This window comes from Paroedura picta, chromosome 7 (genome assembly GCF_049243985.1).
Source record: "Paroedura picta isolate Pp20150507F chromosome 7, Ppicta_v3.0, whole genome shotgun sequence".
Classification (NCBI taxonomy): Eukaryota; Metazoa; Chordata; class Lepidosauria; order Squamata; family Gekkonidae; genus Paroedura; species Paroedura picta.
Genome location: NC_135375.1, coordinates 36,167,610 through 36,194,752, shown reverse-complemented (window position 1 = coordinate 36,194,752; position 27,143 = coordinate 36,167,610). Strand labels below are relative to the sequence as shown.

The following is a 27,143-nucleotide window of genomic DNA, read 5'->3' as shown; positions in this document are numbered from 1 at the left end:
AGAATGCACTAAATCACAAGATCCAGGTAGAAGACAGGAATATAAATACTAAGCAATTATAAATAATCACAAAATTGTCTTAATATTAAATGGCTAGTGATACAGCAAGATTTATTGCTTGAAAAAGAAATATTTCTGCTTAGAGAATAAAGTGAGGGCCATTCCACACAGGGACCAATGTTCCTAAATTCCCCACAGGTTTCTGGTCTTGCCGGAATCACAACAAAGGAGGCGATATTTTTCCACGCTTCTTCCCGTCCCTGGCCGTCAATCAAACAGAACAGCCAACGAACTGTTGTATTCGTGCTCCCGAAAAGCCCCTTTCCCTTGAAAACACCAGTAACAATGAATATGTTCATTCAATGTCTCAGAAAGACCTTTTTCGCTGGCACTTAATCGTTTACATGCTCTTCAATTAACCCCCCCCCCAATGAAGAAGAAGAAGAGTTGGTTCTTATATGCCACTTTTCCCTACCCGAAGGAGGCTCAAAGCGGCTTACAGTCGTCTTCCCATTCCTCTCCCCACAACAGACACCCTGTGGGGTGGGGGTGAGGCTGAGAGAGCGCTGATATCACTGCTCGGTCAGAACAGTTTTATCAGCACCATGGCGAGCCCAAGGTCACCCAGCTGGTTGCATGTGGGGGAACGCAGAATCGAACCCAGCATGCCAGATTAGAAGTCCGCACTCCTAACCACTACACCAAACTGGTTGAGTGCAATTTCTGGCTGAAAGTACGGGCAGTGTTGAACGGGGGCTGTATTGTGCTCAGAAACTTTAAAGACAATGGCAGAAGGGAGTTTTGTTTTACTGTTAAGCACTTCTGTGGAGGGACTTCAGTCGAAGAAGCCTCGCTTATTCGTTGTTTTGCTAGTTTAAGGGGGGGAAATGGCGATCGCGTCTCCGGAAGCTCGGGGGCGAGAGCTAGGGAGGGACATTCTTTCTACCGCTATTTTGAGAACACACATGTCTTTTGTGATGTGTTGCGACTTGTGCTCAGAAATGTAGCGTTTTTTTGGGGGGGAATCCACTCTTCTGGATTTCCCCCTAAGCGCTATAAAATTCCAATTGTTGCTGGAGTTTGGCAGGAGTTTGGCGGTTTGCTTACGACGTCATGCAGAACGTTAAATTAATAGCATTTACAAAAGGTAAGATTTCGGCTACATTTAAGTTGTGCAGAATGGCCCCGAGAATGGGCGAACGGGACTTACCCCGGCAGCGTTGCCGCAGCGGGGAAGCTCCCAGCCCATAAGGGCTCCGAGCTGCTGTGGGACTACAAGTCCCAGAGTGCTCTGGGGGCGGGGAGGGTTGTGGGAGCGTGCCAGGCAGTTGCTCCATCCCCGCTCTATACAAGGGGCGGGGCAATCGACTCGAGGCTCTTTCCCTCTCCCTCACTGACGGGGAAATACCCACCTGCCCTCCCAAAAAGACCGGTTATTGAATGTTTAGTTACACAATGTTGTGCATTGCATATTGCTTGTTTGTTCCTAACAGATATTGCATTTGAATTTTGTTAAACACTGTCACAACTTGCGGGTTTGTGGCATGGGGAAGATCCCTTTGTGAGTGGGACAAGCCTGCGAGCTGCCCCGCTCTTTTGGAGGGGACCTCCTTAAGAGGTCATTGGTAAGTGGAGCCGGGAGGCCTCCCCCTCATGGAGGGGGAAACTTGGATGGTAGAACCACTTACCAGGTGGCAAGGGGCCCGGCAGAGGTTCGCACCTCAAGGGGTCCCTAAAGAACTCGCCACCACCCAGGTAACCAGCAGGTCATTGGGGGCACGGGGAGCTTGGCTGATAGCCAAGAGGACCCGGGCATACACTGCTGGGCGGTAAGAATTTTTGGGTGCCTTGTGACCATGTGGTCACAGGTTCATGGGATTCTTTTCCCCATGCCATTCCAACGCTTCTCAATAAAAAGTTGTGGCCATTTTCTGCCAAAAACTGGTGTCGGTGTCCTTCATGGGGTGGGGGAATGCTCCCCTGCAAGGCAATGGTCAATCTGGGTTTGGGAACATATCTGTAGCACCTGTTATCCATGTATATTTTAACTTTACATTTAAAATAAAATTTCCAGCATCCATTAGAAATTATTCTGCCTAAAGTTCATCCTTTTGAAAAAAAATAAAAGCTTTGAAGGCACTTATAATAACACTAGATGAATGTAAATGCTAAAATAAGTAAAGTTTATCAATCATTAACTATCTTCCCTTTGCCTTTGCTCTCTCAGTTGAATGCTGTACTTAATTCTAAAGGCTATATTGTCAAGCTAGATCTCAAATATTCCACAGGACTGTATCACACTCTTACTTTTGTTACCAGAACCTTCACAAGTTCTGGAATTTGTCTTTCAAACAGTGTTCCTTAATAAAAATCTGTATAGTCTTGTTCTGAAAGTCAAAATTTCCCATCCATAAATTATTCAAAATGATTATATGTTCATGGATGAGCTTTCCCCCGCTGATCTAATCAACAAAGATAACACTTCAGCTTCTTGATTGTGAGATTGACATATCCATACAGCCAACCACCAACCAGCATCAGGACAAAAACAACAAACCTGCTTGTATTTTGTTTTTTTGCTTTTACAAGTTCATGAGAAGATCTTGGGTGTAAACACTGCAAAATTCTAGACCAAAAAATGGCTGATTAAAAATGTAGGTTTATCTTTTCTATATAATGCAGCTATATGGCAGATACATAACAGTTCTACATAATCAAGCAATTCAGGTTTGGATAACAAATACTCTGCTGTAAAACTGAAGCATATGAGTAACACTGAGTAATTATAATGCAGCAAGGTCTGCAACTACTGGGAATAAGGTATGCAATCATTCTCAAGCCACAAATATGATAACAACTGGTTCAACAGTATGGCACTGTATCTGAAAAAACTGATGCCACTGTTTAATACTATATTATCAGCGAATACTCTATAGTGAATACCGCTATAAGAAATAGAAAAGCAGCAAAAGTCCAATAAACTGATGCATTGTGATACATGCTAACATTTGCTAAAAATAATCTCACAGGCATTTTGCATTGCATAGATTTAAACCTTGATTTACTTCATTACCCCATTCACTGATATTATTGTTCTATTAGTGACTGGGTAATTACATTTTTGTCAGTCACTAACATCAATTTGGACAACCTCTTGTTAAACAATGTATCATTTTCTATAGTGACAAGCCCTTTGGTTAAGAATCAATTAAATCTAAATGATTTTTTCCAAGGCAATGTTATTCCTGTACTCATGATTTATCATTCTTTTTATTGAACTTGTCAACTATGTCCTTAGAAAATAAAAGGATCTTTTCTTAAAATGCAACCTATGTAGGTAATGGAATTAAATTAATTTTGCATATTCAACCAGAAAGAGCATCCAGCAAATTACATAAAAACTGAAAGTTTTGTTTTCCACACTGTCCGCAAGTAAGGTTGTACATTCAGCTGGGTTGATTTTTGTTTGTTTGTTTTGCTATTTTTCTGCCTACCAAAATGGTTGGGCATAAAAAATCCCCAATATGGTTGACATTTTTCAGGACCACCAGATAACCAGAATTAAGGCATGTAAGACTGAGATCCGTTTAAATGCCTCGAACTCGGTTCACTCTAAGCCGTGACTTCATGGATTACAGTGCCTCAGAGTCAGAGTTCACTCCAAGCCACAACTTTACAGCTTGTAGTTAAGTCTGAGATATTTAAAGAGACTGAGATCCATTTAAATGCTTCATAGTCAGACTGAAACTCAAACCACAACTCAGCTTGTTCCTGTTCCTGAAAGTAGATGTGAAAAGGTTGTAAACAGCCAGACAGGACTTTGATTAATATGCTGCCTGGTCAGCCCTGAAAAACAGGAAGTGTGTCTTTTGAGCATCCCTAATCCAAACTGAGTCAAATATATACTCTCACTACAGCGTTCTCATAATCTATGTGACTAATAGTAGCCCTGATTCACGCCCTGGAACCAGGGAAATGGGCTTTCCGAGAGTAAATTAAAGAGTGTACTAAATGTTCAGTTCCAGTATGTTGCTGATCTTGGGACACTTTCACAGAATATTTGCACAGTTCTGTCTGAGTTCTGACTAGTGCTCAAGGGCTTGAATAATAGATAATATTTTGAGGATAATTAGGGGGAGAGAAATGGCCATAAATAAACCTGTCATAGAAGGACTAATTTCAAAACGTTCTCCAGTGATTTTTATACAATGGAGCTGTGTAAGTGAAGGGGAGAAATTACATCCAATTCTTGCACTACTCTTCAGATGAAAAAAAAGGAGCAAAAAGTTCAAGAGTACTCCTGGTTCTTCTCCTTTTACTTTTTCCTTTACCCACACAGATCAGATAATTACAGATACTGACATAGATATAATAAGTAGTGTTCACACCTTATTAGCACATCCACCCTCTTCTGTGCCAACACCCTCGTTTCTCTGCAGTTATCTCAATATACCATCAATAATTGCCACTATACTGCAATACAATACATTTATATAATACCTCTTTGAATGCTCCTCCTCAATTTGTTGCAAAGTTCTATGCGTGGATTCTCTGTATTTTCTTCTGCAAAACCTGGACTTTGTTCTGGAGATGATGGGCCTTTGCTAAGATCCAGTGGTACTTTAGAAGTAGGTGGTGGTGATGTGGCAGGGCTGTATGTTGAGGTAGAACTACTAGCAAGGGAAGAAGTGGATAGATCTAATGCTCCTATTCGTGAATTCAATGGAGAACTTAAGGACAGTTTTCTGGTTCTGACAGGAGAGGACGTTCTAGAGAGTGACAGAGGTGGAGGGGAAGAGAATTTGCGGCAGAGATGTGGTGATTTTGCATCAGTCAGATGTTCTCTGTTGTTTTGATTAGTAGCAAAGAACAACTCCAAAGAGCTAAAAAAGGGAAATAAACAAGTAATCAAAAAGGAATGTGTAAGAACTGCTATTGTAATATATGTTGCTACCACAAAAACAGGGTGAGAACCAGACTGAGTAAAAGCAATGGTGAAACAAAGAGATCTTTGCTATTATCGCCACTATTGAATCATTCAGATACATTCTGTTCTATGTGAGGTCAAATTCACAGAGAGTGTTTCTTCCTTTATGGTCCAGTCTTCACCCTAACTGCCTCATTTCCTGTGCGTCTGTTGTACACTAAAGAAAGATTAGCTCTAGCTTGACTTTAAAAAATCAGAGAATTATTAACCACAAAGTTATCTCCATGTTGTAGTTTAAAAGCTTATGGTAGAACAGCTGAGCAAGTCAGTTAATTATTACCCTGGAAACTATTCAAAATTACACCTCTGATGGGATAGTTCATCCTACCATGATCCATCCCTCTAGTGATTATAAGGTCTTGAGTATAACATACCAGATCCCAACACCTGAACTGCTATGCTGCCATGTTCCACAATGACCTCTAAGGAGGAGGTGGGTCTTTGATTTTATTTTAAATAATAAAATAATAAGAGCTTTATGAAGTTTTTATTAAGGGCCCTGTGGCCAAAATATGGTATATAAATTTACAAATAATTATAATATACATGTTGGAAGGTATTAAAAAGGATAACTATTATGACAGTGATATTATGAGACAAGAATAGCAAGAAAGAAAACTCACCGGACAGGGATTGAGCTCAAAGGCCTTTTGTATATCTCTGAAAGTTTCTCTAGTACGACTGCAGCAGTAGTAAATATGCGATAAGTATGTAGGAAAGTATTAAGAAAATCAATACTGAGAAATCGTAAGTCAGTTAATCTCTCCAAAAGGCGTTCTACACTTGCATAACGAATCTGGGGCACTTTGCAGGAATTTAATGTTTTGCTGAAGCAAATGTCAACATCATCTCTGTGAAGGCGAGCATCAGATCTACAGAATATATTATTTTTAAACAGTTATTAGAAGAGTGCTTTCAACTGCATACTCATATTTAAAATTATACACAGACTGTTTCTTTCTTCAGCTACATAAAATGTGTCATCTATTATATTAATTGGGAACTGAAACTACAAACAGATTAATCACATCCAGGGTAAGTGGGCAAAGGCTCAGTCATTGACATCATCACTACTACTACTACCACCACCACCACCACCACCACCACCACCACCACTACTACTACTACTACTACTACTACTACTATTACTACTAGGCCCATGGTAGATTATCAATGGCGTAAAGCGTGACTAGAGAATACACTTTTGAGTGGTACCACAAACACGCACAGCAGTAAAATGCCAACACAACAAAACTAGCCAACCGGTACCACTTTCAAGACCAACTTGACTCACGAAAGCTGGGGTACAAACTAGGATTAGATACCCTACTATGCCCAACCATAAACCCAGGCAAAATTTCACATCTTGCCCGCCAGATTATAACGATTATTACGAGATTACGAGATTATTACTAGTAGTAGTAGTAGTAGTAGTAGTAGTAGTAGTAGTAGTAGTAGTAGTAGTAGTAGTAATGATGAAGATGATGATGATGTCATCAATGACAATAACATTTGATTTATAACCCATCATTCCCTGAAGGCTGTGTAACAGCATGTATAAAACCAGTAAAATAGCATATATTCATAGCATTAAAATATACAATAATATATCTTAATCAAGTCAACTCATATCAAATCCACTTTAAATTCTCTAGCGGGGAACTCAGAAAGTTTTACTAATTTCCCCAGAATTCTTGTTGCCTTTGTAATCATGAATACAGTAGCCTCCTGTATCCTGAAATTCCTCTGCCTCCACTACCATCCATCATCATTATAGTTGCACTGCTTTAGGGACATAGTCATAACAAAGATAGCAGTGCAATGCAATAGTACATCTATTAGCCCAACATATTTATTTAAAAGATAGCCAACATATAGATTGTAGAGAGGTAATAATACAAAACAAGATCCTGGATTGAGAGCTTCAAGATATAGAAGTGTATTTGGGTTCACAAAATCTTATTCTAGAATACATTTATTTAGTATCTAAGGTGCCATTGGACTCCTGTCTGATCCTCAGACATGTATACAAAATTATTGAGAATCATAAAAAGCAGACAAAACAGACAAAGAAATTATGCAGCATTTCCTCATGAAATATGGTACTAACAATCCAACTACAAGGTTTCATTGATTCCCTCAGTTCTACATCTGAAGTAGCATTCAAGAACACTTTCCAGGAAGTAAATCCCATTGAATAGTTCTTAGAATTCTGAATAAACTTGTTTAAGATTGATTTCTGAATTGCATGATAAGTTATCATACTCACTTGATCATATGTGGCACAGTTACTTTGGAGTTTTCTTCAAATACTATGGTCATTAAACCATTGCACCGTATGTTGTCAATACACTGCATAAAGAAAAAACTATTTTACTATATTTTTTATATATTTGTAAAATATTTAATAATAATAAAAGAGGAAAAGATCAATTACAATTCAAGCAACAAAAACTCCTTTGATTTCTTTCTTAACCTCTCAATAAGGTGACAGATGGACCAAATTTTTGAAAATCTATCTAGGAAATAAAAATTAGAACAGACTGAACAAGCTGAAATGTTCAATTTCTCTTCTTAACAAATTCAAATTACTAAAGCCACAGCAATTTAAAACAACATTTTTAGATACATTTTAAGCACTTTCTGAATCAGCCTTTCTATAGTATCCTTGGAGAGTTGCCACGCAATCCCAAAATGTTTCCCAAGGAGTTTATAGGTTTAATGCCACCATCTCAATCCAGAACACAACTGAAAACTATCAAGCTACCATTCTACCCTGTTTCTTCCTTTTTCCCATCCTGGTATTCTAAAATCAGAAGCCTTCAAATGAATGTTAGTTTGTTGTGATGTATTAATGTGGGTAATTAACCCACTACTTAGAATACTTCTGTTATAGTAACCAGGTTTCTTAAGAACAGTTTAACTATAGGGATGTAATAATAATAGCGAATTAATTATTTTATGTGTATATACTGGGCTTTTAATAAATTAACAAATTCTATGTTTACTTACATAATAAATATACTTTGTTGCAAAGTATTGTAACTATATGCTGTGAGGCAAATATCTGCAACATGTGATGACATCACTGGTATTTTTTTTTTAAGAGGAAAAATAACTTTGAAAAATGTCTTTGATACAGAGCAATATTTATACACTGAAACATTCGTTCAGTTTTCTTTTTTTTAAAGCTTGGGGGAAATTTGTCTTTAAGTTTCTTTTGCATCATACTTGGCATGGGTGAAAGGAGACCTACATGGCCTGAAAGAGATTTGCTTTATAATTTTAGCCCATCAATTAATTGGAAGCAAATTTTAATCTGTGATTATAGCCTTAGTGGATTAATATACCAATTAAATATATTAAATTTTGGAACCTTAATCATATTACAAATGTAGGAAAAATCAATGTCCTTTTTCTTACCATTTGGTATAATTTACTGACAACTATTGAGGTCAATGGAATTGTTATTAGGTAAACAGTATGGAGGTGGTGATCTTTACTATAAAACAACACTAATATTAGTATAGGATTGTGTACATAACAAAAAAAATTCATGCAATCTGGATGCTGTTATCATGAATATAGATTATATACAATGAACTGTCATTATATGTTTATATATATACATATATAATTATATTATATACATATAACTGTCATTATATACAATGATACTCCTACCCAAACATATTAATTTTCTGAAATGGCGTTTGTTGTTGTTGTCAAAGTCACCACAATGAATCAATGCATTTAAAGATATGCTAATTTTATCTGCCTGTCAAAGGTCCTAGAAACCAGCTACTTTGCTTGCTCCCAATTTTTTCATTTTATTGCACTGGAAATTGTTTTTTTACACAGAAAAAGAGATGTAACTGTATAAATTTAATCTCAATAATTTGAAAAGCCTGAGTGTGCACTTTGGGGAGGAAGAAATATGAGATAACTGTGCAGATGATTAGATGGTGAAAAGAGTTGAAATTAGAGATAGGAGTGTTTGTATAGACACAAGACAGAATTCGGAGAAGAATGCAATGAGCTTCGGAAACTCAGAGGAGTTTTTGGATTACTTCTCTTGAACATCACTCTCCATAATATAAGGCACAACTTTTGAAATGGAGGAAAGCCTCAAAAACAATTTATAAAAATAATTATTTATTAAAACTCCATACTACATTCTTGGCAAAAGCACTCAAATATCATAAGACATAATTAAGTACAGCATTTCAAAATAAAACCATTTAGATACAGGCCTATGGTCTCACACTCCACACAGAAAATCCCAAAGACCTTCCCCATCTTAAGGGGTTCTTCCACCAGAGAAAGAGCCATGTAAACTTTAGGCTAAAGTAAGACTTGAAATTTTGGTTTGCACAGCGGTATAAGCAGTTACATTTTTTACACATGAAATAACTTATATAACAGGATAAATAAAAAGTATGATATCATTTTTATTTAAAGAACATCAAGTTACCTGACTAATGTCACTTGTCCACGCAGCTTTTTCCTGCCGTGAAGGGGCTAACAGAACAACAGTGAAAGGAGGAGCATCAGGTGGTTCTACCACGATCTTGAAATCAAGATGTCCAAACATTTGTCCAGAACCTTTTGCTGTAAATTTGGGATGGGATGGGAGAAAGGGGAATCAAGCTTTTACAGACTGAAAACTCAAACCTCAGAGAAATTAATTCACAAGTTCTAAAGTTGGCATAGAACTTCATGCAATATAACCTCATTCACTTTAATGTTGTAGAAAGCTCTGTACACACAGAAAGCTCTGTCCCCACTGCTGACAGAAAATTCTCCCTGTCACTGAGCTCACCATTTATGGGAATCTTCCAGTGCACAGCCTCCCAATTTGATCACTGGAACAAAGCAATTTGGCATCTCCATACCAGGGGCAGTTAACAAAACCAACTGGGTTTAATTGTCTTGGACCCCTCAGCATAAAAGTAACACTTAGCCAACATATTATATTCTCTAATATTTGCAGAGTCCTGGACTAATACGTACACTTGTTTAAAAAGCCAGGGTGCACAATTCTATTTGACTTTGCCTCAGTAATTTATAAACTGATGATGGATCCCACTAATCCAGACTTCCAGTTGCTAATTATTCAGATGAGAAAAATTCATAATAGCCCCAGTGAAGTTCAATGTTTCTGCTGTAATGATACAATACTAGCTCTTTAAAGCAAGCGGATATAGCACAACTCTGCAGTAAAAATGGTGAAAGGAGAAGGATAGAAGCAGGGCAAGCAAAGTACAACATTTTGTGAACACAACTTGAGTAATAATTTTTCAACCAAACCATTCACACCCTTCTAGATAAGCGAGTTTACAGATAAAGGAAAAAATAAGATTTTAAAAATTCCTTTATCTTTTGTGTGAATTTCATATCAAGATGCAGAATGAAAAACTGCAGTCAGGAGAGCACTTTAAGACTCTGTGATTTCTATGAAAGAGATTTAACCACTTTGCTGTTCCACTGATATCACTAGGGTGTCAAACCATTAAATTTTGGCTACAAGAAGTCCACTGTATTTAACTGCAGAATTTACTTGCTTGGAGGTCTCAGACAGCATATCATGAAACATGTATCTAAGGCCTTGATTGTCAAACTGTGATCAGCACAACTGAGCCCAAATGTGTGAGACCCCTTTACCAAAAAAAGGAGTTGTGTAAGGGAATAGTCAATTACAAAATATGATGATAAATTTCTTGTACAGCTCCTGATCCTTTCATTCAGAGTTGTGCCAGAGAAATGTGTTGTGGGCTATGCCAAATTTTTATTAACTAGAAACATAATATTTTAAAAATAAAAACATTATAGCCATATTAGACTGGTTGTTATAACTTACAATCATCATCATTCATATCAGTTTCCTCAATTAGTGTGCATTCTATTAACGAGAGAACACCTCCTGCCTAGAGAAATAAATCATAGTTTTTCATAAATTTCCCCCTTTCTCCAATTTTAAATTATGCAAAATTATGTACTTTAACATTACAAGGCTTCCTAAAAGGATTATTTCAACAGCTAAATATGTTTCTAAGATTAATTAGTGATAGAAAATGAAAGCAATATTAACCCACGTGTTTTTTCCAGTTAAAATAACCCACCAAGATGATCACAAATGAAATTAATTTTATTGATGGAATCAGTAACACTTGTTCTTCCACTGTAGTAAAGAAACTGAATATGAACAATATTTAGATAAAATAAACAAGATACCAAAACAAAAAACTGTATGCCTGATTCATGCAAAACTATTTTTAAATGCACTGAATACATTTAATCCGTAATCTAGATAAGTGTTTAATTCAGAAAGACCTTGCAGTAAGGTTGCCAGCCAGCAGCTGGCAACCAGTGAAAGTCAGGGGAGATGGGGCATAGTGAGACATGATGTCCAGGGGAATCCTAGAAGTCACATCACATAATGCCTCTCTCAATATCATCAGAAACTTGATAGTAAAACCGCTGAGTTTCTGGTGATTCCTACAAACATATGATGTCCCTTCTGGGTCTTACCTGGAAGTGATATAGTGTTGTTGAGCTGACAATGCTTTTAAAATTTATTTTTCTCCTACCAGCCAATGGAGCAATGGCAAGCAATGTAGGTTGCCAGTGGAAGATCTCCCACCATAGCAGGTGACCCAATAACCTTATCTTACAATGTATATTAGAAAATTCTATACTCTAAATAGCATGATATTGCTTGCAGTAAATGTAAATTAAACACACTAGAATTATTTTGAAGAACAATTTGTGGAAATTCCAATTAAAACTATGGTCATCAAAGTATATAAAGTCTAACAAATCACCTGTGTCCACATATTTCTTAACACCCTTTCAAAGAACTCAAAAAGGCTGACGAGACAGGACTTTGCTCAGTATATCTTGCTGTGTCCTGCTCCTAGTAAAGCAAAACAACACCTCAATTCTTTGGGAATTTCTACATAAACCATTTGTTATGCTTATACGATGAAGAAAGTACAGATAAATTATATATAGAACATTTTGTTCGAGGCTGATTGGAGAAAATTATTTATAGTGCAATCTTATGTACAATTACTTCAGATTGAAGCCTGTTATTTACAGTGGTTTATATGAGAATCTCTTGGTGTAGGATCGCCCTGCTTCCTTTCAGATCTATGTTTTTTTCAAAAGTGTCTTGCAAAATATAGGCATGTAGGCATGAAAGGCACTAATTTGACTGCTGGCCCGATTTAATTAAAAATTGAATACCATAATGGAGAAAATAAGTAAAAGAGAAATGTAGGAAGAATATATTTCTTTTCTTGAGTCTTAGCAGTAATATTTTTGCAATAAATGTAGCTCTGTATAATTTTGCTGACCTAGTCTCATTTTAATTAGTTTAAAAGATTAGACTCCATTCATTGCTTATCATTCTGAACCTGCATCTGGATATATTAAGAAAACATATTTCAAGTCAGTTGTGCATTGCCTCAGTGAATCAATTCACTGTAAGCTTTCTGTTAAAACTATACTACCGTGTAATAATGAAATCTTATCTCTGCTATAAAGATAACACAATAACATATCAGTATGTTGGTTTAAAGTGAGATAGTTATGAAAATATTGTACCTTAAGCAGGTGCAGCTTTCCTCCAGAGCTCCTTGTACAAATTAAAAAATGTTTTGTAAATAAAAAACATTGTCTTTCACCTTCTTTTTTCAAAGACAATGATCCCAGACGAACTTTACTAAGTTTTCCCCTCTCAACTGAAGGGACCTGAATAAGAGTACCTACAAAGGCAAACATATATAACTGATAAGTTCTGTCTCTTTGTGATCCATTTGACATCACATGCATATTTTACAGATCATATACCCATTTTAGATAACAAGCCAAAATACTCTTATTTCAGTAAAATAATCCAGCAGAAAGACTGCTTGATTGGAACTTTTATTTATTACAAAGATTGAAATATAGTTCACTGAGTCAATGACAGAATGAAATCCTTTTAAGCCTTCAATGGACTCTTAAGGGCAGAGCTCTGCTTAGAATAACACTGTTTCAGATTTTTTCATACAAAAGGTATTTACATTAAATATATATGGATATAGTTGCCAGTTCTGGGTTGGGAAATACCTGAATAGTGGAGCTTGAGGCTCGTAAGGTTTGGAAAGTGAAGGGACTTCAGTGGGATATAATGCCACAGTGGCCATTTTCTCCAGGTGAAGTGATCTCCGTCACTAGGAAATCACTTGTAATTGGCATTACAACTGATATTCAGCTACCACCTGGAAGTTGGCTGCCCTATATATGGGGTATAATGTAAAGAGCAGTTTTGAATATGTTTATTGTTGTTTTCTAGGATTAGACTCCATTCATTGCTTCTGAATGTCAATGCAGCAAAGCAGCAGTTCTTCTATGTGTAGATAATTTACCATGTAGGTATCATTACCCGTATTTTCCACTGCACTTTCCTTGTCTCAGCCTATAGGCTACCATTTTGCCACCAAAAGTGCATTTTCTGGACCTTTAAATAAATGGTTATGACTAGAGCAAATTTGGCATAGTGGTTAGGAGTGTGGACTTCTAATCTGGCAACCAGCTGGGTGACCTTGGGCTTGCCACGGCTCTGATCAAGCTGTTCTGACCGAGCAGTAATATCAGGGCTGTTTCAGCCTCACCCACCTCACAGGCTGTCTGTTGTGGGGAAAAGAAAGGGAAGCCTGGCTTTGAGGTAAGCCACTTTGGGTAGAGAAAAGCAGCATATAAGAACCAACTCTTCTTCATCATCATCTCTACAGAATTTATTTATTTAGATTTATATACCACCCTCCCTTGCAGCTCAGGATGGTTTATAACTATCTACTGCAACAGTTACTAATTCTCAGCCTTCACGCTTGCAGCATTGCAAATAGTAATTACTGCTGCTTTTTGCAGAAAAGTAAAGGAGCAGAGCATAGCTTGGAATGGGTTGAAATTATTAACTGTTTAGCTGGAGTTCAAAGGAAATTTGATAAAGGCCATTATTTTTTATTGTTGATGGTGGTGGTAAGTAGTATCAGCACATAACACTGGTGCATATTCTTTGCTTAAAATGCATTAGAAAAATGTGTGGTAGCTATTTACTTTTATTTCAATCTCATTAGACCAAACCTAAATTTAGTTAATTTGAATTATAAAAGAATAATTTGAACATTAAAATACTGACGCTAGGATCTGAATTGGCCTAAATTCAATTGATATTGTTAAAAGATTGGCTGTACAGGATGAGTCAATGTTACAGCTTAGTTGTAAAATTATGTTTAATTGTACCAAGGTATTTATTTCATTTGTAACTTTTCTTCCTCCAAGTTTAGAATGTAGGGTTTCCCTTCAGATATTACACAGTAATAATCCTGGTTTTGCCACTGTATATAAACTGATTTATCTTTGCAACCATCAGCTGTCTATCAAGGGATAAATTAGAGATTGTGATCTCAGCAGCAAGCACCACGGGGGGAGGCACGCCCACTGGCACGCAGGTGCCCGTGCCACCCTCCCCTCCCCCCCCACCGCAGCCTGGTACTTCAATGGGCTCCATGGCCCGGTACCGGTTTGCAGAACGGGGGTTGGGAAACAAGGCTGTAAAGTCCATAGCTCTGTTAACAATGTTAACTCAAGAACAAACATGACACTTCCATAAGCTAAAACTAACAATTGGGTCACAGCATAAAATCAACAAAAAATACTTAATATGAATAAGTACTTTTCTAAAGTAAATATCAGGAAAACCAACAACTCCATCTTCACTGCTTATTATTAACAGCACTTTGATAATGTATGACATCTTTGGTTTAGGCAGTGCATTTTAATGTTAATAAAATATATCTAATTTTTTTATACTATTACTTATTTACCCTTTTCTAGACATTGGTACAAAACAAAGTCAATTATCTGAACAGACTGGCAAGTAAGATCCATTTTAAGCAAGACTCAGGGCACCTGTGCAGATGATAATGCTGCACAATGTCTAATATAAATGGTTCCTTATCTGTTCACCTCTAGACATGTAACATTTTCATAACACAGGCCTTGATTCTGGGCCATAGGCTACTGGTATGCACTCCCTAAACATGTACAGCTGGTTCACAGATTAAGAACTCTTTAAGGCTCAAGAAGCGCTGCACGAGCATGTACTTATCCCAAATATAGCAGCTCATTTAAATCAGTCTTATGTCCTGCTGAGTTGACTGGGACTTCTGCATAAACACATTTAGGCTGGGCGGTAAACAAATTGTGTAGATATAGATCAAAGTAATAACTAAAATATGTACAGCTGAGTATAGTGGGAATAACATGCATCAAAAAATTAACATGCAACAGCCTAAATGTGTTTATGCACATTGTTATGCACAATGTGTTTATGCACAAAATAGTCTATGAATCAATAATGGCATAAAATTTCACAGCACTGGTATAAAAAAACCCTTACAATCAGAACTCATTTGTGCAGTCAGCCGTGACAATCTAGAAAACAGGAAGGTATGACCAAACAGAATCAGTCCACTTTCCACATATTTCCTAACAAGAACATTATTCCTGTTGTGACTGGGATAGTAGGATAATAATGGAATATAGTTGTGAGCACTTGGCCCTGTAACAATTAGTGCAATACAGAGAAACACTAGCGGAAGATCTGCAGAAATAAAAAGATTCTTTTTCCAAACAGCAAGACCATGGCTAAATCTGCACAGAGCTTTTATTCCAATCCCAGGTCGATTCAATCCTTGCTGTCTACACTGAATGCGATTTCAATTTTGATTTTGGGCGATTTCAATTTTCCCTCTGCAACAAGCATGATTGATTCAGAATAACCCTACCTTTTCCCTGCAATATCCTGGATATAACCCTCAATATATGAAAAATTGGCAAGAGTAAGTGTGCAGCTGTCTGTTTTTTCCAATCTAACTTGCTGCTGATCCTCTAACGCTGTAGAAAAGCCCTGATTGGCCAGAGTGTCAGTTCAAAAGGCTTCCCCGTTCCCAAATTGCAAGGCTTCCCTTAGTCGTGTTGGTCAGAAGCAGCAGAACAGAGTTTTATTCAATGTATGAGCTTTCCTTCTCATGCACTCTTCCTCTGATACAATTACATGTGTGTATGTATATGTATATGTATATGTTATATATGTTATATATGTTATATATGTTATATATGTTATATATGTTATATATGTTATATATGTTATATATGTTATATATGTTATATATGTTATATATATATATATATATATATATAATATATATAACATATACATATACATATACATATACATATACATACACACATGTGTATGTGTATATGTATTTATGTATTTGTAAATTGAATAGAATTTTGTTGGTCTTAAAGGTATCACTGGACTGTAAATTTGTTCTGCTGCTTTTAAAAAGCAAAACACAAAACATTCCTATGTGAATGTTTGTGTCAAAATGTTCACCAGATCATCATTTAACTAGTTTAATATCAGAATTTCAGAAAAACATCTTAAAAGAATGCATTGTTTCATATATATATATGAATGGAATTACACATATATACTTTGCAAGAATATTTTAATAGCCCATTGTTCAGATTACAGGTGTTTCAAAAATACATGATTAAACTTCAGCAAATATTTATGTGCCACAGAGAAACTGAAATGGGAGAGGTAAAAGAACTGCAGTACAGAAGCCTAACCATAATTATTTTTATTTAGATAAATATGTTTGCTGTCCTTTATGTATAGCTATTACATCACAAAACAATTGATCCCACAGAGCTGGTAAATAAATCTTTAGTGTTAGTTCATCAACTGCTCTGCTATTGCACAGCTGTCAGCTTGGGGGCCATTTTACTATCAATTTATAGGCAGAGATGCTGGTATAACTGATGGGAAAACATTTTAAATCCCTAAGGTACAAAATCAAAAAGGGGTATTTTTGCTGTTGTTTGCCAGCCACTTAAAATAGTTATGAAAATATCTAAAATGCATATGCATGAGCATCAAGTTTTTAGATTTTTCTAGTCATGGAAAACATACATATCTTTATAGAAATATTTTTCATGGCTGGAAGAGTCTGAAAAATCAAATCTAATTTTGAAATCTAACTTCAGTTTTGGAAATTACAATAAACACTGCCTGCATTTTTATGCAAGGTCCTAGATATCTTCCACAAAACTTCATATTCATGCAACGAATGGCACTTTATCCTTAACCTCTCCCTTAAATGCTTGCAGCTATCTAAAACACAAGCAAGCTACTTTTAGAGGAGTTTCACCAGCTGATGGACTCCACCAATGGGGATCTGACAGTAAAGAAAACATTCTGAAATCTAGTTGGACAAATACAAACCTAAAGGAGTCTATGGATTTGGGCTGTATCTTTATATTACTTTTTCTTTCTAGGAACACACAATACAACACACAAGCAACCCAAATTTATACAACATTTATATAATATAACATTATATAATGTAACATTCATGAAGACTTTTTATTAGGTAATTTTCTGCTGCATGTACTGTGTTGTCACAAGAACCATAAGCGGGGCATCTTCTAGCAGGTACAATTAATGCAAATCTCTAGGCCCTTCAAGCATACCAAATAATGATATCTTGAATCAACCTTGACACCCACACTGGCACTGAAATAAGTCTACCCTTCCCTATTGAACTGTATCATTTTGAACTGTTCCTGAAGCACAGATAAAAAATGGGAATAACAGACAGCTGTTTTCATTCCTCACAATCTCTCCACCCTTTGACAAAGCTTCAAGTGCTCCAAGTTTCTCTTGTGCTTTTGTCTGAATGTTGGCATCATCTGGGACCACAACATTTATTGGATAGACAGACCTATTTTCCATGGTGCTGTAGATAATTTCTGGTCCACTGAAGATCATAGTCCGGTTATAATGTACATTAGTTTCCCATGGGTGATTTACTATTATTGTGCTGCTGTTTTTCATGGCCCCTGGAAAAAAAACAGCATAAAAATGGGGCTCAGCAGCCACCCAAAATTCTAGGGCCTAATATTCATGACTCTTATCTGGACATGGCAGACTTCTGAAGCCTGTTATATTCCAATGCTATCTTATCTACCAATGATGCCAACATAAATCCTGTTATTTTCAGTTGTATGTAAATAATACTTTATAAATGCATGCTAATTGTTTTTTAATTACCTTGCCGTATAAAAGTCTGGCTTGTGTCCAATAAGATATCACAACCCTCCACTATCATTCTTTCTATTGCAAGATTTTTCCGTATGTTTTCTGTGTCGCTCACTTCATCATGCATCACTCTATTGCACAGAAGAAAGAAAAAATGATTTTAAAATTCCTAAACTGAATTTGCAATGGTCAAACATAATCTGCCAAACCTAATTTGTAGCTGCCAAAATGCACTCTACCAAAATACCATGCAAAATACCTTGAACTAACTTGCCCTGCAAGAAGTCTTCTGTGTTCTTGATGAAGACTACTGCAAAAGACAAATATAAGATGTACCCAAGTGCACTCTGCCCCCATGTTAGACTCCATCAGCCTTGCCAGCAGAACTGAAAGCTGGGCTATAACATTGCATGAATATGCCACAGATGTTTGATGCACGTAGAACCTGTATCTCATCTCATAAAGAGAATCACTTAGACATGCCCACAGTTTGCATTTGGTCATTCCTTTGATAAGAGACTCACAGCACAATGCTGAGGGGGGAGTGCTGATGGAGACAACAGGATGGTATGATGGCACATCTCCAAAATACATTTAGAGGCGTGCCAGCATAATACCCTGGTGGTTTCAGAAGCCAGCGTAGTCCCACTGTGGCCATCCACCACTGTTCTGCTGGTTTAGAGTTGGGCTGAGGGTATGGCGAGAGTTAGTCAATTTCCTAAGCTGCCCCAGCCAAAGCAATGGAAAATTACATCAGCAAAAATAATAGATCACAGGTGGGGTCAGAGGGAGACTGCCATCCCAGGTCAGCCCATCCAGTAGATAAAAGGACAGGAAGCTAGTTAGTAGTAAGAAATGAATGGGGGGACTTCCTTGCAGCCTATAACCCCACTCAGCAAGAGTTAATGGCAGAGTGAAGATTTGAACCAGTGTTTCCTAGATCCTAGTTCGTTTTAACCACTGCATCATGTCTTCTGCCCCCACCTGGGATCTATGATTTTGCTGATGTAATTTTCCATGGCTTTGGAGGACATTCTGTGGCTGGGACAGCTTAGGGAGCTAACTAACTCTCACCAGGAATGAGCAGGCAGTGGTGAAGGGTCTGCCCAGAGTTGAGGTCATCATGAACATAGTGATCCCTCCCATCATGGTAGGTGACTCTGGCATCGAGGTTCTGTATGATGGCTATATGCCCCCCTTGGCACATGCTCAGTTCTTGCTTTTTCCCCTGCTGATGACTCATTCAGTAAGATACCAGTGGGCACCACTGTCTCAGGGAGCAAAGGCTTAGCCATGGGCCCAGAGGACATTCCTACTTATCTGGAAATCCATCCACCCATACATGAAAATCCCTGCAGCACGGTGACACCCATGCACGGCAACTCTGCGTGTGCACATTAGCACCCCCTGCTGGCACAAACGCACATACATGGCAACTGCGCATGTGCATTTGCACGCAGCTGCCTCGCGTGCACGGTGCCCAGGCCACCGGCTCTCCCCCACCCCCGGAGGCAGTCCTCAACCGCAAAAAGGTTGGGGACCGCTGTTGTAGAGGACATGTACAGCAGACAGGTGTGCACTGAGGTGCAATAATAATGTCACTAACAGTCCCCTGGAATTAAGTAGAGTCTGCTTAAATCCTGAGGGAGGTTACTGGAGAGACCCCTTTGAAAACCCTCATTTATGCACAAGAATTTGTTATACCTAATGAACATGCAAGAGGCCTATACTTGAATAAAGATGTTTTTACCCCAATAGTGGGATATAACCATTTTATATGTATATCTTATATTTGAGCTCCCTAAATAACGTAAAAGTGATATAGTTACAGAAAACATATTTTAATTTGCTCAAGCATTTAGGGTTCTCAGCTGTATTTCAGCTTGGGTTACTTCTTCCCCTTTTTGTGCACTGAGGGGTTGCCTGGGGACCTGTCAGTGGTGATCTATGTCACCCATGCCAGCCCCCATCCTTGGGTTCCACCCTCCAATGGTAGTACCTGCCTCAGCAGTATGCCTTATTATTTTTGCTTTGCCCATGCTACTTTTCTGGGCCCTGAGTGTATGACCCCTCCAGTTCCTCCTTATCACCTCACACCCATGCTACACCAGTGCCCTAGGGCAACGACCCTGTGATTGGTTGGTTTCCCTGCTCATACCCATCATGACTAATAACTGGGAGGTGCAACAGTACAGTTGCTAGGGTTGCTAGCCAACAGTAATCTATGCAGCCCTCCTGAAGGGACTATTCCCTGAATCTTGGCCTTTGTTGAAACCAGTTATTATGTTGGCATTTTGCCACCTTTGCCTCAGTAGCCATCTTGATTATGCTGTTCATATCAGGGCAAATTAGTTTTGTGCTCACTTAAAATGGTCTTGAGATACAGAAGGAAATTCCCGGTAGCAATTTATGCACATCTGTCCTTATAGCATATAACAATAGCAGCCTTTTGACAATTCTCTTAAAAGTAAGTTGCAAACATTTTTATACTTCGGTTTCAGCACAGTTGCACTTTAGAGAATAACAAGGTTTTCAGGGTATAATCTTTCAAGAGTCAAAGCTACCTTGGGGTGTGGCTTAAGATGGCGTCCTGAGAGGATTGCAGAGCAATCTCTGAAGCCTGACAGGGGTTAATTGCAGAAGCAATTAGCAGAAAAGAGGAGGGGTACGCAAACCCCACCTCACCTTTCTACCCAGGAAGCTCTAGGGAATTCTTGGGACCATCTCCAATCCTTTTGGGAGTATATCTCCCTGGATTATAGGGTGTCAGCGTTTCGGGGTCAAGAGGACGTCGCCATATTCTGGACTTTCTTTCCTTCTTTCAAGAATCTACTTTGACCCTCTACTACGATTTACTGTAACCGAATGCTGTGAACTGAGGGGAGGACATTTGCTAAATTCCAAGATATCAAGACATCAATCAACGCACAGAGACACAAGTATTTCTCCGTTTCTCCGTTTCTCTTTTTCCCCCCGTTTTTGGCTCTGCTTGAAGCCACCTCGATATGAGGCAGGCTAATTCTCTTTCCTAAGCAGAAGAAGGACTTAAATCAACTCAAACTAATTAGTAATAGCTCTTACTGCATTTGTTTTGGTTTTCGGAGATAAGAGATAAGAGCCGTGGGTGGGAAGATCCCGCGAGAATTCTGTTCCAGTACGAGACACTGCTTTACTGACTTCAATACGTCACTTGGCAGCGTCAATACCAGGAACGTCGGAGATCAAAACAGACTGTTGCTTTCGTTAGGACTCTGCAGAACCTCTACTGGCTATTTGCAAAATTGCCCAAGATTAACAGATTTCCAAGCCTAAAACATGTCTATGCTAAAAAGAATGGCTCATCTAATAGAGAAATAAACTCAAGATCTGAAAGCATTTACAGATGGCTTGCTTAAAAATATGCTCAAGGAGATCAAAGACGGCAAGGAAGAAGTCTCTAACAGGAATGATGAATCAATAACAGTGGCTGATGATAGCTCTAAACAAGGTGGAAAACTACCAGCAGAAGAGAAATTTGAAACTATGGAGATGGAAAAGAGGATGTCGGAGCTTTGCAGCCTAGATAAGGACACCCTTCCTAAAAACACATACAGCCACTCCAAAGCAACAGTACATAAGAACCAATCAAAAGATATATGGATCTGCTGTGAAAGTAATCGATTTAAAGGAGCTTCTTGGGGAAAAAACTGTGCTGATATTGGAGCCCAGGAGGTACAATTGCTTCAAGACTCACCGATGTATACTCTGAGGGAAAGACTACAACTGCACTTTCTAAGCCAAAGGCCAACTGGACAGAAGTCAACGGGAACAACAAGATGCAACAAGCCTCGATATGAGACCCCCCTTAAGAAGTCTGGGGAATGGAAAGGAGAAACAGTAGCTGAAATTATTTTCCTCCTTTTTCTTTTTTCTGTAGCCAAATAGGCAATATAACTAGTTAAGAAGTTAACCTGGGGTCTAAGATCTTCTAAGTAAGCAGAATCTGTATTATTAAATCTAACTTCGCAGTGTTTCCCAGCCCAAAATTAAAGCTTAATTAAAAGGAGACACCTAATGGAAGGGGTTTAAGAATAACAGATGAAGACTATACTTTATTGCTCATTGTAAGTCTATACTATCATGTAAGAGTGGGGTCTTAGATTTCCTATGTTAGCTGAATTTGAATTATATAACATATCTCTGTAGTGACTCCCAGTTTAAACTTAAAGCATAACTAAAAGGAGGCACCTAATTGAGGAGGTGTAATGAGCCTCTTGTGGCGCAGAGTGGTAAGGCAACCATCTGAAAACTTTGCCCATGAGGTTGGGAGTTCAATCCCAGCAGCCGGCTCAAGGTTGACTCAGCCTTCCATCCTTCCGAGGTCGGTAAAATGAGTACCCAGCTTGCTTGCTGGGGGGTAAACGGTAATGACTGGGGAAGGCACTGGCAAACCACCCCGTATTGAGTCTGCCATGAAAACGCTGGAGGGCGTCATCCCAAGGGTCAGACATGACTCGGTGCTTGCACAGGGGATACCTTTACCTTTACCTTAAATATAACTAACGAAGACTTTATATTACTATTTTTGTATTAACAGCTTATACTTATATAACTTATACTTATCTAACAACTTATATATTTTTCCTCTGCACAACTAAGTAGGCCTCTTTTCTTAAATGTGACGGAAATGTGGATGGCTCTAAGATCGTGTTAAGTACAAATTGTTTTATAGGTGCTAGGGGACATTAAAAACGACTGTTAAAATGGTTAAAAAATATGAGCCTAGGAGGTACGACCGCCTCAAGATTCACCGATGCATACTCTGATTTGGACATAACGCAAGTCTACGGGAATCTCCGCAGTGACTCCCAGCCTAAACTTAAAGCACAACTAAAAGGAGACATCTAATCGAGGAGGTGTAACTAATGAGATTCTATTTTACCATTTTTGTATTAATAATTTGCACTTATATAACTTAACAACCTTAACAACTTTTATATATATATATTTCCGTACAACTAAGTAGGCTTTTTTTTTCCTAGTGGAAATGTGGATGGCTCTAAGATTGTGTTAAGTATAAATTGTTTCATAGGTGTTTTGGGACACCAAAAATGACTGTTAAAATTGTTAAAAACTATGCAAACAAATGCTAAAACAATGGTAACAAAGTAGGCTTCTCCTTCTAAATGTGGTGGAACCGTGAAAAAGTTTATAAGCTTTGGGTAAAAGTCCATAATATTGTAGCTATGTGGGGTCTTATATTCTTAAATGAAGAGAAGAGGCCTTTCAAGAACAATGGGGCCCTTATCTGACTTACCTAAGAAAATAAGTTAAAAGGGGATTGAAATGGGGTATTAAGTGTATTAAATGAAGAGCATAATCTTTTTCTTTCTGTATCAATAACGTAGATTACTTGCATTGTACTATCTTTAATCTTGGAAAATAAAATAAAAAACTTTGAATATAAAAAAAAAGAGTCAAAGCTACCTTCATCTGACACAACATATCTTCAAACTAGTGTTAATTTTAAGATGCTACTACACTATAGTGACCATGTGACACGAAAACAGCAGGATGGTCCTGACTTTTTGCCAAAGGTCCCGCATCCCGGGCCATTGGTGCAATGTCCCATGGCATCTGCCACCGCCTCGCTCTGGAGGTGAGGTGAGCTGGGGAGGAAGGGGGGCGCCGCTGCCACAATTGGAAGGTGAGGTGAGCCAGGAAGGGAGGGGACAGAGGGGGGTGCTGCCGCCACGCTTGGAAGGTGAGGTGAGACAGGAAGGGAGGGGACAGAGTGGGGCACTGTCGCCACACTTGGAAGGCGACGGTGAGCCAGGGAGGGAGGGAGGGAAGGGAGGGAGGGGGCGCCGCTGCGCTGCTGCCGTGCTCAGGAGGTCACAGTGAGCTGGGGAGGGAGGGAGGGAGGGAGGGGGCGCTGCCGCCACTGTGCTCAGGAGGCAACAGTGAACCGAGGAGGGAGGAGGGAGCATTGCTGCACCGCCACCGCACTTGGGAGGCGACAGTGAGCTGGGGAGGGAGGGAAGGGAGGGGGCGCCATGGTGGCAGCTGTGGTGGCAGCTGCAGAGGCGCATTCCGCCTTACCTCCCTCCAACTCTGGTCACTATATACTAGACTCAAATCTAACTGTTCTTCTGCAGATGTATACAGCTACCCTCTGAGACATTTTTACATCTGCTGTTCCAAAAATTCCCATTAACGCTTTTAAAATAATGCATTGATTTTACATTTTACAATTTCTTATTTAAACTTAAATACATGGAACAAAAATTAGTCTCACCTTGAAAGTTCTTCTAGCTTTGATTTAGCAAATTCAAGACTCTTTCTCTCCACATGTTCATGTGGTGTGTGGGCCAGAAGTTCATGTAATGTTATAATGTATCTAGGAATCTGAAAGCAAATGAGTTTTTAAAAAGTATCAAAATTATAAAACAAGCACTTTTTTCATTTCTTCTATTTGCTTATGTAGCCCTCAAGAAATAGTACATTGATCCTGGGCAGGGTGTAGGGAGATTAGTTGGATTTTCTGTGCTCTTGCCACCTTGTGTAAGGGCACCGTTTTTCAAGCTGCAAATCGCAATATGGTTATTGTGTTGTCTACTTTGTTTAAATTCAATCCCTTTAGAAAGAAGAAAAGAATCTAACACGTTGATACATTTAAAGGGATGTCACACAGAGGATACAGAAGAATTCAAAAGAATTTTTGGCTAAACATCCAGAAGTAGTTCCTGACATTTAGAGCAGTTCCTCAGTGGAACAGGCTTCCTCAGGAGGTGGTCGGTTCTCTTTGTTTGGAAGTGTTTAAGCAGAGGCTAGAAAGCCATCTGACAGAAATGCTAATTCTGTGAATTTAGGCAGATTGTAAGTGGGTGGACAGAAGGGATTGTGTACGTGCTTGACTCTTGTGGCTATTTCCTGCATTCTGCAGGGGTTGGACTAGATGACCCTGGAAGTCCCTTCCGATTCTATGATTCTAAGTGAAGACTGGACTTGCAAAGTCATTACAGAGTTTTTGTAAGCAACAACCAGTTGTTAATAGAATTCAGGGAGACTATCTGTAGCAATTTTATGTTAATTTTTATTAGGAATAGGCATGAACTGGAAAAATGCAGTTAGTTTCAGTTTGCAGTGTATCCATCATGAACTTTTAGAGACTGAACAAAGCAGTCCAGTTCATGAGGTTCATGACATGATAGAACACATACACACACCCCAGCATGCTAGAGACACCAGTGATATTAAAACTTGGCCTTAGTTATGTAGAGACTGCAGTGCCACAGTGATATTGCTACTGCTGGGCTTGCAAAAATCCTCCCTTACCTTCAGTTTCTATTGCAGAGAGTCTCTGGCTTGACCTTAGTCCTAATGAGTTTGCAGTGCCACAGCAGCACTGGTTCTACTGGGCTTGCAAAAACACCTACCACTTGCAGAGATGCCATTACAGGAATGGCTCCTGACAGTACAATACAACACTAATTTATTATACATTGACTAATATGAAGGGTATTTAAAATGATTATTGTCTGTGACTCAGAAGGCTTATTCTTGAGGGTTTAGGGCCATGATTACATACACTTTCCAACAGCAATGATAATAAATGCTTCAAATATATTCTTTCTTACTTGGTCATAAAATTCAATGAAGCCAGGAATCAATAATAGTACTTTTAGTAGCAACTTTAAATTTGACTAACATAAGCATTGGGCCTATATATTCATGACTTCTTAACCTTTGGGTATTTAATTCAATATAGTTTAGGTTAAGTCTTCCCCCACCCATTTTTTTCACTTACAAAACTGAAGCAGCCGTCAGGCTTCTAACCAATTGTCATATCTACCCTCCTGTCTCTGCCAGGAGAGTTGAGATAGAGGTACACTGAGCACCCCCCTCCTCCCTTCATGGAATTCCTGACATTACTTTGAACCTTCCCTGCCTCCCCTGGTTCAGATTTTATTTTTATGACCCACAGAGGCTTCCTCTCCCCCACTGTGAGAACTCACCCTTATCTATCAGCGTCCTTGGTCTGTCTGGTAGTGGCTAGGAATTTACTGCCATGGTCACCCAGCAGGGCAGACCAACAGGCTCCAGTTACTCACACCTTTTTAGATCAATAGTTCTTTTAGATCAATAGTGAACCCCTCTTCCCACCTAAGCTGCTCTCCTATATATACCCCTACAGGGGCTCCTTGTAGTTGTCTCTGTCAATATTTCCTGCAGTTGCCAAAGTTCTGTCTTGATTCACATCATGGACACTTTTCAATAAAGCCTGACTTCTTAGCACCACATATGTTTGGATCAGCTTTGTAAGAGGGGGTCTCTGTTGGTCGAGCGGACCAGTCCATGGTTCATGACACCAATATAATTCAATAGCCTGGATAAATACATGATAATAAACATTACCTGAAACATAGGGTAAGTCAGAAATGTCTCAAGCATCCGTCCCTCACATGCAGGGTTGGCTTCATATTGCTTTAAGAGTTTGTCAAAATCTCTGTTCTGCTTACAATTTGCAAGAACTTGGAGACTATATTGGTGATTCCGAACAAATTCTTGATAAATATTCAGCATAGGTAGTAGTATATCAAATAAATCAGCTAAAAAAAGAACAAAGAAAAAGTAGAAATATGCCATCATCCACCCCCTTTAGTAGAGTATGTACAAGAAGAAATTAGAACATTAAAGTAACATGGCTGAATTTACCTGTAACTAACGTTCATTAAGTGTTCTGTCTGGGCACATATGAGAATTATGCATGTGCAAGCCAGCCACAGTCATTTTAAAAGCTCCTGAAAGTGCAAGTGTTTCCCACCCTATAAAAGGGAGAAAGCCTCTCCCTCAATTTTATGTATGCCTGCACAGAACAACACTTGAACATTAGTTAAAGATAACTGCAAACATGTTTTCATTGTCCTGACTTCTGTACAGTTCTTTAAAGCAGGAGAATACAAAGGTCTTTTTGGAAGATGCTATGGAGGATTCCTGTGCCTATGGCAGAGC

The 27,143-nt window shown here is 38.6% G+C and overlaps 1 protein-coding gene across 2 annotated transcripts in view; it reads right to left on the bottom strand.

The window, feature by feature from the left end:
- The window catches only part of RASGRF2 (Ras protein specific guanine nucleotide releasing factor 2), a 121,819-nt gene that overhangs the window by 41,413 nt on the left and 53,263 nt on the right, over positions 1 to 27,143 (bottom strand). For both annotated transcript variants that reach the window (XM_077347481.1, XM_077347480.1), the window contains exons 7-15: positions 26,547 to 26,740; positions 24,427 to 24,536; positions 18,162 to 18,280; positions 12,596 to 12,756; positions 10,848 to 10,914; positions 9,462 to 9,598; positions 7,257 to 7,339; positions 5,611 to 5,859; positions 4,501 to 4,883 (exon numbers count right to left, since the gene is read on the bottom strand). In XM_077347481.1, coding sequence (XP_077203596.1) covers positions 4,501 to 4,883; positions 5,611 to 5,859; positions 7,257 to 7,339; positions 9,462 to 9,598; positions 10,848 to 10,914; positions 12,596 to 12,756; positions 18,162 to 18,280; positions 24,427 to 24,536; positions 26,547 to 26,740 — 1,503 coding nt within the window. The remainder of the gene's footprint in view (positions 1 to 4,500; positions 4,884 to 5,610; positions 5,860 to 7,256; positions 7,340 to 9,461; positions 9,599 to 10,847; positions 10,915 to 12,595; positions 12,757 to 18,161; positions 18,281 to 24,426; positions 24,537 to 26,546; positions 26,741 to 27,143) is intronic.